We start from the raw sequence: 14,967 nt of genomic DNA, 5'->3' as shown, positions 1-14,967 counted from the left end.
TTCACCACCAAAAAACCCACATGGGGCCCACAAGGGGCACATATGTGTTGGTACTTGTGGGTTTTTGGTGGGAAGGCCCATCTGGTATACATCTGGTTTTTAGCTGGGCCCAGCCGATGTTCGACGTACAATTTTCACCACCAAAAACCCACATGGGGCCCACATGGGGCACATAATGTGTTGGTACTTGTGGGTTCTTGGTGGGAAGGCCCATCTGGTATACAACTGGTTTTTAGCAGGGCCTAGCCGGTGTTCGATGTGCGATTTTCACCACCAAAAACCCACATGGGGCCCACATGGGGCCCATATGTGTCGGTAGTTGTGGGTTATGGGTGGGAAGGCCCATCTGGTATACACCTGGTTTTTAGCTGGGCCCAGCCAATGCTCGACGTGTGATTTTCACCACCAAAAACCCACATGGGGCCCACATGGGGCCCATATGCGTGGGTTCTGGGTGGGAAGGCCCATCTGGTTTTTGTATGGGCCACGTGGGCTTTAGCCATCCCATACAAAACCCAGATGGGCCCCAGATATTTTGCTATCTGGGACCTCCCTTGATGAACAGTAAAATATAATACAATATTATAAATATGCTAAATTACACTCAGTACATTAAAAATATAATAACATAATGTAATAAGAAAATAAAATAAGAACAGTAAAACATAATACAATATTATAAATATGTTAAATTACACTCAGTACATTAAAAATATAATAACATAATGTAATAAGAAAATAAAATAAGAATAGTAAAATATTATACAATATTATAATATGCTAAATTACACTCAGTACATTAAAAATATAATAACAATCATAATGTAATAAGAAAATAAAATAAGAACAGTAAAACATAATACGATATTATAAATATGTTAAATTACACTCAGTACATTAAAAATATAATAACATAATGTATTAAGAAAATAAAATGAGAAAAAGTAACAACAATGATAAAAGGTATGATAAGATTACTGAATATAGAAGCTTGTGTAGGTGCTATCTTATATACATATTTATGTATGGTGTGTATGTGATATAACAAATAATCTGCACGTACTGTTAAGAAACACTAACAAAGCCCATGAATGTTTTGCTTACGATATTATTTTACGATACTATCTTAAAAGATAGATAAATATAAAACGAAATAAATATTTTTTTTTTAAATCCAAAATTGAGAGATATAACACGTGCCGTAAAGTAATTTGGCGACAATAGTCAAATCACTGACTAATCGCCAATAACTCAAAACACAACAACAACAACCATTAATGCGATTTCGAGCAAAAATAAATCGGAGGGGGGGGGGGCTGAGCAAGAAAACAAAACGTAATAAAAATACAAGGAAAAATGAAAACAACAACAAACAAATAAACAAACAAACAGACAGACAGACAAACAGCAAAAATAGGTAAATTGTCTCTCTCGACAGTATAACACCATTATGTATATGGACATCAATCCAATGAATGTCGGTTGGGTGTTTGCATGGGAATAGAGGGGCGGGGCACACAATTCAATTCATTTATTTTTCCTCTTTCAATTGTTCATATTTACAATGATGGTACATTTTAACATATTCACATATTCATATACACATAGATCAGTTTGCACAATACAATACATTAACAAAAATAAACATGAAATTCAAAAGGGAAGGAGGGCCGACTAAAAAGCAGAGCTTGCAGGGTGTAAGCCCCCTGTGATGAAAACCTAAAGAAAGAAAACGTGAGAAAAGAAAGAAGGGGAAAAGGGAAATAAAAGAAGATGCCTGGCCACATCCGCGCCGATCAGTAAGTTCAATTACCGGTATAAGTTCCCAACGAGTAGACCGACCGGTGCCCCCCCCCCTCCGGCCCCATTAATTACAATGCCCCTCAATGTGTAGACTTACTATACGACTACTTTGGTCGCCTTGGACCATTGTACCACTGGCACTTAAAGCCCAACTGCACTACTTATAGCTTCTTGCGCCCTCTATATATCAAACAATGCCTAACCGGTGACCATAATTGGTCCCCCATGATCCCCCTTTTCTTATGTTAATTGAGAGCTGATTTGATGAGATAACCAACCGTCTTTGACCATGGTGGGATGTCTAATCCTTAGGCCTACTACCTTTTACACTATTGACTCCCTCATGATTTCCGGGCCTCAGTATGATTTAATAGTACTATAGGCTTATTTGTAGCTGAAGTGATTTCCTTTTGTATATCTGTATATTTGTTCATACAATCTAGATTTTATCATAAAACGATTTGAATTGATCAGATTTTTAAATTTCGGAAGGAATCGTAGAGCTATAAAGGTACCCGTGAAATTTGGGAAAAGTATTCCCTGTAGTGGTAATATTTCAGCATGTGCATATTTGTTACCCTTTTTCGAATGGGGGTTGATATCGTTGGGGTACGCCGGGGGTCATCCAACTTGTTTCTCTGCTTCAGTTGCAATTTCCATTTTCCACTACGGTTTACGGGGTGGTGAAACATTTTGACAGATTTCACTTTGTAATTGTCAAAGTAGTATGAATGGACTGATCGAACACAATGCTTCCTTTACATTTTTCCACGATGTTTTCAAGACAGGCATAGATCTATTACTAGGCCTATATAGGCTATGAACATGACCGTCTGGTTGGTTTTGCGAGCCAGTATCTTAATCAGTAGCCGAATGAGAGATACAGAGAAATTAAAAGATTTAAAAAAAAAAAAAAATCAAAGCTCTTTTGACTTCATTCAGATTTTTATATACACATTTTTTGAAGAGGAACATAATTTTACTTCCCGTATAAACCTATTATATTGCCTCATTCATTATAAACACAGACATATTAAAAAAATATTTGTCATAAGTATCCAAACTAGTATATTACATATTCAATCAAGTATACAAATTGTGATATAATTCTACAATTTGGGAGGAAAATAAAATATATGTTTCAATGTAGAAAAAAAGTTAAAGGTGACGGTAATATTTTCGGATACAACTTTAGAAAAAGGATCAGTTTTTACAGTGTAAACATACCTTTTATGCAAATTAATTAGTTTTAATATAAATTAAGCAATCTGAGTAAAGATTTTCTTATATAAACAAAAAGCCCACAATACCCGCCCCTGGCTTGGCCTATATTACGCAATGACCCATTGCACGTGTAATTTTTTTGTTTATGTTTTAAGCGCCCTCCCCGATGACCGAATTACATGTCCAATAGAATTTTACGTCAGAAATGCGTGTTGGCCACATGACATGAAACGGGCCAATCAGAAAAAGCGTCTTTTATTAGCAGCGGGTAGCAGACTGATTCTGAGACTACGTCAGATGTCGGAATGCTGTAAACTTTAGTGATTGTGGAGAACTTTTTCCGGTTTCTCACTATGTTAGCTACAATATAGGTATGTGTATAGCTTAACAATACTTTGATTCAGAATTTGTAAACAAATATAAGAAATAGAACGTTAAAATCGGTTTCAAATCTGTGTTCTAGCAGCGAGACCGCGCTGTGCAGCTGTGCAGTGCCATATTTGCCAGTGCGTGCAGTGCAGTGCAGTGTTCCTGGCGCGGCGCCCGGTTGCGAGCAGCGCATCGTACAAGTACAGAATAGTGTTGATAATATTAGCATGATTAGGGAGGCCAATACCCGGGCGTAAGGTTTCTACACCTACGATTTGTGCGCTCGTCGTCCACTGCAGAAAATTAGCAGACAGAAAATAATAAAATAAAAATAAAGATTGATTACAATAAAAAACGAAAATACAATTGGATATCTAGACTAGAGGTCTAGACCTACATTCAACAACATAGATCTAACTTTAGATCTATTATTATTAGGCTACCTAGAGAAGTCTATAGAATTTCTAAGCACGGATCTGTAACGGTCTTTCACCATTTGTTGACGATCTTGCAGATTTTGACGTATTTGAATCCAATAATTGTGGTAGCAGAAGAACATGACGCGCACACACCACCGACTAAAAAAATCCTAGAGGGCGCAGAGGTTTGCTTGCTCATTAAAATGCTTGTCATTGGCAGAAGGTAGACCCTAAATATATTTTTAATTGTTAGCAGAGCTAACCGATTAACATAAGACATGTGGAGCTATATGGCAAAGCAATGTCTTGCCGTCAAAGCTTGGTGCTCCCCATGATACAGGTATACTATGTATTATGTAACGTGTGTATTGTTTTACAGATTATGCTATAGGATAGGGAGGCGAAATTGAAAATAATTTATTCATGTTTGAGTTGCGAATTAAGGAATAAAATATAGGATCCATTTTGAGTCAAAGAACTTTTGATAGAGATTAATGTTTCAGATGTTCACAAATGCCACTTCTAACAACTAGAAAATATCAAACAATCATGGATTTGGAAACTACCGTAAATCTCTGTGTATATTAAAGACGCACCCCTATTTTGGGGGCCAAGAAGAAAAAAAGATTTTTTTTTTCCTTGTTTGTTTTTTGCCCGCAAGCCAGGTTCGTGATAAAAAAAACATGCGGGAAAAGACCTTCATTTTAATGCGAGGTGCAGTTGGAGTTGCCAATTTTTGCTTGTGAACTTGTCACAAATAATAGAAACAATGAAGTTATCAGAATAATAAACTTGTCACAAATAATAGTAACAATGAAGTTATCAGAATAATGAACATGTCAATGTTCATTATTCTGATACCCGGTAATTAGTTTTTTAAAATAGAGATGACAGGCAAATTTTCCTCTAAGTCCAAACAGAAATCCAGACATTCAGGTAGTGTTGTTCTAGTTTTTGAGTGGTATGACTGAGCTGGGGGACATTGCCAGGCACAGTGCCAGGTGGAGGGCATAAATCAAAACTTTCGAATTTTTTTTCGGCGGGAAAAGGTGCGTTTTATACACAGAGATTTACGGTATTCATTTGCTTTACCCCCACTCCCAAGTAATAAATTACGAACTACATGCAGATCTTGGAGGGTAAAGTGTGAAGAATGAAGACACTTCAAAGGCTTTTGTCTTTTCGTAATAGTAATCTTTGCCCTTTGCTCTTGATAGTGGTCCTTCTTATGAGGCTAAACAGGCTTAATACAATTCATGTAGTAGGTTTGCTTTAAATGTGGTGAGAATGAATAGCTTTTTAATTTTGTTTATATTGTTGCTTATTACTCAGCTATTATCTGTGGTATTAAACAGTCAGTGTGAGTTTGGTTTGAATCTAGTTACTCTATTCCATCATTACCAGAACTTAAGAGTTTTGTCTTTGTATTTTCATTCAGGTATGCCATGATGAATAGTGCACTGAAGGTATCAACCACTCCTGACCCAAAGGCCCTTTTCAAGGACCTTGGCAGACCCACACTTCGGGGTGTCAGGAAGTGTCCCAACTGTGGAATCTACAATGGCATACGTGGTCTAAGCTGCAAGAACAAAGATTGTAACATGGTCCTGAGGGGTAAGGGCAGGAAAGGAAACCAAAGTGCTGACGCGATCAGGATCATCACAGGATCCTCGGCCATGGTCTATTCTGTGCGATTGCGTGATAGGGGACCTGATTACAGGGGGTTCGTGGAGCTACCGCTTAGTGAAGAGATCATCCTGCAGGGACCTGATGCAGAGACGATGACCCTTGTGGATGTGCCTCATTGCTACATTGGATCTTGTCAAAAGTCATTGGCAACAGAGGGTAACCAGACGACATGCCCGCATATCGAACTCGCTCAGAAATGCGCAACGGAAGCACAGCCACTCACCCTGAAGAACTCTGTCCTCAATAGCTTACCGGTCTCCAACGAAATGAAGCAAGCAATCTGGCTTCTTGCCACGGAGACCACGGGTCCTCTGGTGCAGCGTGTCTCAAAGAACATTATGGTTGTCAAGTGCAAGGCGCAACAGACACCCCAATTAGGTTTCCTGCATTTCTCCTTCTCGGAGTCGCCAAAGAAGAAGGGCTCCGTGGAACATCGGTTTCATTGCTCATGCAGACAGTTCAAGAATTTCAAGCACTCAACTGAAGACAGCAAGAAGAAATGTGTCCATTTTTATGCCTGTATCTGTGCGTTTGCAAGTGAGGATGCACTCACCAAGGAATTCAAATATTTCATCAGTATGGATGAGGCGAAAGATGGTAAGAATAAATCTGTCCATTCCGAAAGCATTGTAAACTACTTATTGCACTAAAAGAGCTACTGTGGTTATAAATTTAAGACTTTACTTAATATGAAAACTTCAGATGAGTTTCAGATCTGAGAAAAAAAAATGCATAAAGTTCTTTGATAGTGTTCCATCATGGGCATTTTTGAGACTACATGTATATGAAGACGACAGTATCATTCAAGAATTCATCAGCAAGAATTTTGATAACTGGGTCAGAAAATATTATTTAATTCTTAAAAAACAATGGCCTGACTTTGAAAGGTGTGTTACACATTGATGTTTATCTTGTTTGCATTTTTCTGTCACAGATGTCCCCGACCCATCCCAAGGTTCTGTACAGATAACCATCATCGATGGTCAGTTGACTACTACATCGCCAGAGACGGTTTCCATGGCAATCACAATGCCTGGTCTGCAGAGTAAAAAGAGGAGGAAAGATGACACACTAGGTAAGGATTAGGCTCTCATTTTTTGTCAATAAGACCTTGTATGGAAAATTAGAGATCAGTAAATTACCCAAGTGTGCAAGAGCACCAATTTGGGTTTAATTCCAGGATCATCTGATCCTAAGACCGTTGTCTTTGTGCTTCTCGGATGTACATGTATGGATATTATAGCCCAAAGGAATAAATATTTGCATTTAAAATAAGTTTGCTTGTAAGTAATCAGGATATTACTAGCTATTATAGGTATTGCATTAATTGGTAATGATCATTTTCGGATATTGAGATGAAACTATGTACAACTGTGTTTCAATCACTGAGTAGCCTATGATGCTATTCTTTGTAAACAAAATTAGAAAATAAGTAGAATAGGATAAGAAAAAATCACTCAGATGAAAATGCTCACACCATTAAAGAAAAAGATCTTCTTTTAGAGGTACTTCACAAGCCCGGTCCTTCTACATAATTCACCGCAACTATTTCTAAAGATGAAAAGCTCTAGATTAAAGACTTGTAATAAATGAATCATTGTCGAATCTCTTAGTGTATTTGATGTTTGCTTGATTTTGCAATACATTTCTATTCTCCAGCCCAGGCAAGCAGTGCACTCCTAACCCTCCAAGAGGGCGCTACATCACCTGCCAAGAAGACCGCCCCATCTAGGAGAAGCGGTGGTCCTGCACCAGACCCGGATCAGTCCTTCAACAAAGGGGTACCCCAGCCCCTTGTAGAGGCACTCGTAGAAGGACCCACTGTCTCCTTTAATCACTGGCTGGGTAGCGTGACGGAGAGGATCAACCAAACCATGCATTATCAATTCGAAGGTAGGAGCCTGGGAAGGAAGGAATAAAAAGGAATGGTACTCACAAATGCTTGAGTCCACCCGAGTCAAGATTCCTTGTAACATATCTCATACATTGTTTCTAAATATAAATTCATATGTATTTGTTATATTGGAGCAACAGGATATGAAATGCTGAAACGGATGGCTCAAGACCGAGGTACTTGGAGGGACACTTGATGTAGAATTCTGATTGGGTCACTGAACCTGTCATATACTGACAGATCATTATGGAAAATTTGAAGAAAACAAAATTAAATCAAAATTTACCTTTTGAAACTTTCACCTACGGTGGCAGCAGGCTTTGCCAGACGACTAGCAGTAAGGACTAACCCTGTGTAGGAGAATGACAGAATGGGAATGTATTGGGCAGATCATTTGATTCACCACATGTTCTGATTCTTTCATCCACTGCTTGTCTTTACAGCCAATCTTCTGACAAAACCTGCCACATTCTTTAAGCCGAAATATCACCCAGTATTTTGATTTTCAATCAGACATGTCCAAAACCAATTTGTTCTAATCAACTCAGTTAGATGATGTTTACTATTTTCAAGAATTCTAACCTTATCCTTCTATAGAGTAAAGATTGGTTAAAACATCACGGAAAATGTGAGAAGCTGTCTGTTTATCACCGACAAAAAATGGCTGAAATTCTCGATCAGTTGGGAATCGCAGACAAAAAAACACTGTATGGTGTCCGCCCTCGTTAAAAGTACATTTTAACGCGTAAACTAATGGGTATCCCAGCAAGATTTTATTATTTTGCCAGGATTGTACTCTAGGACTATTACATAGGTTTGGCATTTTTTGTTTCTTTACGGGATTGGCTAAAATTATGACTGCAATTTCGACCAATCAGATGGCTGGATTTTTTAAGTGAGGTATATGATTTGTAATAGAGATCTGACTCCCTTAAAACCCAGCTCTCTTTCGGAAAAAGTTAATAATTTTCAGAAGAAAGTCTTGTTGGAGAGATCTAATACCTTTTACTTTTCATTCCTCTTTATCCTCTTCTACAGGTACCCCTGAGCCTCTGGTGTTCCACATACCGCAGGTGTTCTTTGACATACTCCAGCAGCGTATATCCTCCGGCTCCCGCAAGAAGAGACTGCCCAACTCTACCGTAGCGTTCATCCGTAAAGACGCCCTTCCGCTAGGTACATTCACCAAGTACACCTGGCAGCTGACGAGTATTATTCAAGTCAAGCAGATCTTTGATACCGCAGAAGTGAGTGTTACAGCTATTTTTCTTCTAATGACCACTTTGTTGAAATTTGATATTCAATTCAAAATGGTATATATTTAGAAAAAAATCAATCCTGTGTCGCAACAAAAAGTTGGATTGTGCATAATTTACATTTAAAATGACAAAATGACAAGAAACGTACTTGTTCAAAAGAATAATGTACATGAGTGATGGTTGAAAATGACATTAAATAATTTACTGTATGTAGAAACAAAAGAAAAAATAATACAAAGAAAATATGCTTAGTCTTTAACTTAATAATAACATCATTTTCTCACAAATATACTACAAAAGGTACAGGCAGGGTGCTAAATTTATTAAACATACACATGTAAGAAATCTTGTAACCTGTAGCTGTAAATGATTGTACAATTGAATGTGTTTCCTTAACAAAAAGATGTTGCATAGAAGCTATTTGGATCATGTTTTAATCACTAGATTCATAGATTTTTCATATTTTTTGAAATCCTGCTATTTTCCTACAATTAGGAATTATGATGACCTTCTTAATACATTCAAGAATGAACCAAAATGTATCTAATAATCTTTTTTGTAGTCAGGTTGATAATTTTCAAAGCATATAGTCTTTGTTTTATGTATGTGATGTAAACTTGATACAAAACCAAAGTATTTTACATGTAGCTGTATTACAGACCTGTCATTTCTCCATTCTTTGTCTACTCCGATCCCTTTGTTAACATCTTTACATTACCTTAATACTGTACCACATAAATATTGATGGTCTTCATTCTCCTGTCTTTCTACTTTTCATTTTCTACTCTGTTCTTTCTACCCTTCTCCTCCGATCTTTTGTATATATTTCTCTGATCAGCTTTTCTTTCTTTCTTCTTCTCCCTTCTCTTCTTCTTTATAATTTTGTCTCTCTCTCCTTTCACTCCTACCTTTGAAGACACAGAAGTTTTTAATATATTTAGATTATGCATGATTTATTGTTGTACGTTTTAGTAATTCATATTTTAATCGTTTATTGTGTTGTACATTGACTTTGTACATTGACTTTGTAAATTGAGCAATTTTAGCTTTCCTGCTGCATGTTCTTTTATTACAATAAACCGAATCAATTCAATTAAAAAAAAATCTTGTAGATGCCCATGGAGGTGACAAGAAGCTTTGTAGAGAACAAGGACGGGACGTTCTCTCGCTACGTCTCACCCAAGGTGGATGTGGAGCATGTAGGAGAGGCTTACAGGAGAGCAGCAGGACAGATTCCCATCAAGCCATTTGAACTGAAAACTTTCCTCAAAATTGGTGAGTACTCTTCTACTTCACACCTAGCTCATAAAGTACTAATATATATTTACTGATTGCTAGAGTGGAACAGGCATTAAATGAAGGCCCCATGTAGAGGAGAGTTAAGAACCCACTGCACTATTCGTCTAAGAATAAGAGTAAACCCCTGTGTAGTGGTCCACCTGCACACCCCAGGATAGTACGACAATTCTCTGTAAGAGGGATGTACTCAAATGGAAGAAGAAGAAGAAATTGTGACAGTTTGATGTGTTAGATTTTAGTTCGTTCACCATTCAGCTATTGGATAGTTACAATGTGTCCACACCAATTTGAGAAATTGGCACACTATTCATCCTTCAGAATGTAATGACATGATTATATTTTGGGTAAATGGATCCTTAGGTACCAGCACTTGATCTGAGCAGGCTCAGGCCAAATTGGATAAATTGTATTCCAGATTAGATATTCATGTGTGTATAAGTGTGAGATATTCATAATTGTTGGTTTTAATTTTCATATGGGAATTAAAATAAAACTAGGGGTGTAAGAAACATTTTACTTTGAGGAAAGTGGAAAGTGCTCGTTAAGCTGCAAATCAGTTCAATGACTTTCACATACCGGTATATTGAAACTTACTTTTGACAATACATTATTGTACTGTTTCAATTGGAAGAAAGAATGGTTTAGATTGTGATAATGCTTAATAGTTTCCTTAGACATAACCATTTAATCCATTTGTTCCCATCACAGGAAACACAGCAGCAGATCAGAAGGAACCAACACCTTTCATCATCGAGTGGATCCCTGAAATTCTACCCAAGTCACGCATCGGGGAGCTGCGCATCAAGTTTGAGTATGGTCACCAGCGAAACGGACACGTCGAGAAGAGGGTGGATGAGCTACATACTGCGATAGAACATGTCGTTTAGGCTTCATTGTGCAGGCATTTAAATTGAGTGGATCCCTGAAATTCTACCCAAGTCTCGCATTGGCGAGCTACGCATCAAGTTTGAGTACGGACACCAGCAAAATGGGCATGTGGAGAGGAGGATGGGTGAGTTACATGGACCAATAGAACATGTCATATAAGTGTCCAGAATATTGCTATTTTCTTAAAGATATTAGCAGGGAATAATTTTCCTGGTATCGCATCGCAATTTGCTATGCATTTTTGCATGACTGCTATACAAAATATCTTTTGTGTAGCAGTTTTCTTCCATAGAAATGTACAGAATTTCATTTGAAATATTTATCCATCGGCTGAAATTGCTAATCAAAAAATTTGAGGAAAATTATTCCCTGATTAGCATAGGAGCTCACTGACACCAGACTATTCTTGTTTCTCAAATCTTGCACAAAGATTATAAACACATCGTCAAATTCCAGGTCTCCAATGCTGGATTACTGTTGTGATTCTCCTTGGGGAAGTTTTCTATTTGTTTTTTTCTTCAAAGATATGGTATACGTTATGAAATATCTAGCCATTTCAAATCTGGACTCGTATTTTCGAGGAGGGGGATTACATTGGTTATCAAATACAATTAAGGCTTAGTCATGAACAGTGACAAGTAACTGTTGAGGTGTCCTGCTGCATTGTGTATGCCTCAGACTCACTGAAATTAGAGGTTTGCAACTGGTCTACATATTTACAGGTGTATGTTTGTGTATGCTTGAGATTGTACGTTCAGATTGTCAAGTTTGTCTAAATAAAAGATGTCTACCTATATATTTGATCGTAGTTTTGCATCTATTTTGACCAAGAATGTACGATTACAGGTTATTGAAAATTCATGCATTGATAGCACTGGCAAAAGGTATTTGACAGTCATGTGGAGCATATGCAGAGGCAAATTGAAGAGCAGTCACACTTTTCAAATCTATACATCTCTATGTGGTATGCCACAGTTGCATCAACAATATATTTAGAGATCTTATATATGACATATTTGGTGATGCTCATCAGTTTTTTTGTAGTTGGAAATAACTGGATATAAATCAATTTTTGTCTTTTGCAAAGACGAAAATGGCCAGTATATTTTGATATTTCATTAAAACAGTGGAACTTTCAAATATACTGGAAATAAAAGAAAACTTCTTGTTGAAAGTACAAATGCTAACTTTAGTAAAGGCGATTTACATTATATTACTTGATGTTTCTATGTTGATCAGTTTGAATTTGAGAAGGTTCTCGCTATATGTTGTAATCAGCAATAATGGCATATATCTATGAGGCTGTTCACACTGGCAGAGATAGCGTGCGCTAGACCACGCTATCTCTGCGGTTTGGAAGGTACAACGTTGTTTCGGTCCGCCCAACAGCGAGCCATGGCGAGCCATAACGGCGTGCCACTGGAGCACCTCTTGGGGGTGGTCCACGGGAGATAGCGTGGTCTAGCGCGCGCTAGAAAAAAGGGGGTGCTACGATAGACTGCGCTATCTCATTGCAGTGTGAACAGCCTCTTTGGCAAGATATTAATCTACATTTGCCATTCTCCATCCAGGTGTTGAATGGGTACCTGATAGGATGCGGACGTTAATGTTGTTTGATTGGCGTGTACGATAGTAAAACGGCGCCTGGCCAGAATACTCCCCATGGAGTGGAGCGTGTGCACTGTCATGTGTGGATTAGCAATTGAATCCAATGATCTGGGTATAAACCTTCACAAAGTTAAGTGCTTAGAAACATGATTTGAAGAGCTATACAAATGTGACTATTACTGTTATTATTATGAGTAAATTCCCATTTGGTTTTTCAGCTTCTGGTATCAAGAGTTAATACATACAACTTGATTGAGGACTTTTTTTGAGGTTTTGCCAAATTTATGGTAACCTAGGAATCAAGATTGCATTTGCTGGCTTGTATGCATCTCACAAGAAAGACAGGATTTATTTTAGAAGATACGACCGATTAAAGTTCAAAATAAATTGAACTATATCACACATTACATGAGAAACAAAAATAATGTTTTGGAGTTACTCTGGCGATTGATCAACCATTTCTATTGCTTTGAAATACTATAGTTATGCTTTGTTAGAGGGTTAAGGAGAGCGAATCGCTAAATGCTGAAATTTAACTGGACAACACAAAATAGACCATTTATGAGTAAATAGTGAATAGCTTATTGTTCAAAGTGTACTCTTTATATTGACCTTATCTATTACATGTATATGATCGACTTTGTTTTGCTTGATTTCCCTGTACAATAAGCTTTTATTTGGTTTATTTTCTCTGTTTGTCGTATCAATTCCACCAGATCACAAGATATCTTTCTTAAAATAGTATGAATTTCAGGAATTTGTAAATATGAACGACAGATATTTGAAAGACTTTGATTTCTCATGCAAGTGCTGTACAAAACAGAAATATTTTGCGCTTGGTACATCTATATGTACAGTAAATAGATGCTTTACTTTGTTTTTATTTATATTTTGTAGCATGAAGTGCTGTGAATAGAGAAATATTTATTGCTGCATTCAAATGAATTCAGTTGCACCGATTTTTTCATTTTCTGACAGTATTACTTGATAGTAGTTTTCATAAAAGTGCTCAAATAATATTAAAATGAACAGGAAAGTGCAGGTTGTGTACATTTTTGTTTTTTGTGTCCCCTATTTCATTCCGAATATATGAATCTTCTATGAAATAATGATAGACTACTTTAAAACTACGAGTAATTTTGTGTTATGGCTAGATATTTTAATCAGCTATTGTTAAATTTTCCCTTTTTAGCAGACTCTTTACAAATCCTGGACACATTAATGACCATGTTGCGGTTTATCATCAATCATTTTGTCAAGGAGATATAATAGACATATAGTAGATGGAAATGTCAGATGGCAAGAGAGAGAGACGGGGGGGGGGGGGGGGGGGGGGGGGGGAATAATAATGATTACAAAGAGAAAGAGGGGGAGAAAGAGAGTGTGTGTGAAAGAGAGGGGGGGGGGTGAGAATGATAGGTAAGACAGATAAATAGATGGAAGGATGGGGCCATATTCATAAGTCAACAAAAATAACACAAGCAGTTAGATTTAGACATATTTCTATCTTTAATCCAAACAGGCTTCAGCCCTACTGCATAAGTCGTTATATTGAGCACATTGTTGCATAACTCTTGGCAGGAGAGTCGAAATATATTGCATAGGCAGATGGAAGGCATATTCATCTTGGCAAGAAAAAAGGTGATTACAACTGATGACATAATAGGAAGGCACAAAATGTGATTGTACACATGAGTGAAGATAGCAAGTATAGAAGTCAATCAAAAACTTACATTAACAATTTTACAAATCTATTTAAAATGTAGCATTGATACTTAAATGGAAATAGTAAAACTTGTGCAATTCAATGAAGCAACTTAAAAGTGATTTCATGTTTTTAGAAATACAGGTAGCTGGTCACTATCTGTTGCTGAGATAAATGTTTAAAACTAGCACATAATGAATTTACAGGTAAATGTTGATACAATTGCAAGCACACAGAAAGAGATATTGACTTCTTACAGACTTACACTATAAACAAAATTAACATATTGCAAATACTGAAAAGAGTTTTTGTTTATACATGTATCTGTTCCATGATTTGTATCAAATAAACTGACAAGATATCAATGCGGAATAATAATCAATGAATAGCTGCAATGTCTCAATGTTTAATGAGACTACATTTCTCAGCATATTGTTAAACACCAAGGTAAGAAATAATAATAATTACAGTTCTTATATAGCGCCTAACACTTACTTGTCAGAAGTCTCTAAGCGCTCTACAATAATGCAGCATAATTACCCTGGCTTTAGCAGTGCAGCTGTTACGCGCGCTGCGTTTCAAGGAATAAATTCCTACCAGGTACCCATTTACTTCACCTGGGTGGAGTGTGGCAAATGTAGATCAATGTCTTGCCAAAGGAAATTAGTGCAGCGGCGGGACTCGAACCGCGGACCTTGTGATCGACAGTCCGGCGACGTATCCACTCGACCACAACACCTCAATGCATTAGTTGTACAAAGAGAATGATCAACTGATTTGAAATCTTCACAGAGGAAGACACCAAACAAT

The 14,967-nt window shown here is 37.2% G+C and overlaps 1 protein-coding gene across 2 annotated transcripts; it reads left to right on the top strand.

Moving 5' to 3' along the window:
• Positions 1-3,272: 3,272 nt before the first annotated feature.
• LOC593357 (uncharacterized protein C2orf42) lies at positions 3,273-12,278 on the top strand. 2 transcript variants are annotated; one of them, XM_030986228.1, is made up of 9 exons: positions 3,273-3,398; positions 5,254-6,101; positions 6,439-6,579; positions 7,164-7,397; positions 8,437-8,645; positions 9,770-9,932; positions 10,665-10,723; positions 10,884-11,034; positions 11,217-12,278. In XM_030986228.1, the coding sequence occupies exons 2-8, from the start codon at positions 5,261-5,263 to the stop codon at positions 11,001-11,003; spliced, it is 1,767 nt and encodes a 588-aa protein (XP_030842088.1). In that variant the 5' UTR covers positions 3,273-3,398; positions 5,254-5,260; the 3' UTR covers positions 11,004-11,034; positions 11,217-12,278. The 2 variants fall into 2 exon arrangements, with proteins under 2 accessions (XP_030842088.1, XP_030842087.1); XM_030986227.1 differs by lacking the exon at positions 11,217-12,278 and having other exon boundaries at positions 10,665-10,973.
• The last annotated feature ends 2,689 nt before the right edge of the window (positions 12,279-14,967 follow it).

This window comes from Strongylocentrotus purpuratus, unplaced genomic scaffold, assembly GCF_000002235.5.
Source record: "Strongylocentrotus purpuratus isolate Spur 01 unplaced genomic scaffold, Spur_5.0 spur5_scaffold_15, whole genome shotgun sequence".
NCBI classification, from domain to species: domain Eukaryota; kingdom Metazoa; phylum Echinodermata; class Echinoidea; order Camarodonta; family Strongylocentrotidae; genus Strongylocentrotus; species Strongylocentrotus purpuratus.
This window is presented reverse-complemented; position numbering and strand designations above follow the sequence as displayed.

Coding starts and splice junctions, on each gene's coding strand:
- LOC593357 (XM_030986228.1), top strand. CDS start 5,261: ATGATGAATAGTGCACTGAAGGTATCAACCACTCCTGACCCAAAGGCC. Junction 6,580..7,163: donor GAGGAAAGATGACACACTAG/GTAAGGATTAGG, acceptor TCTATTCTCCAG/CCCAGGCAAGCAGTGCACTC. Junction 9,933..10,664: donor GAAAACTTTCCTCAAAATTG/GTGAGTACTCTT, acceptor TTCCCATCACAG/GAAACACAGCAGCAGATCAG.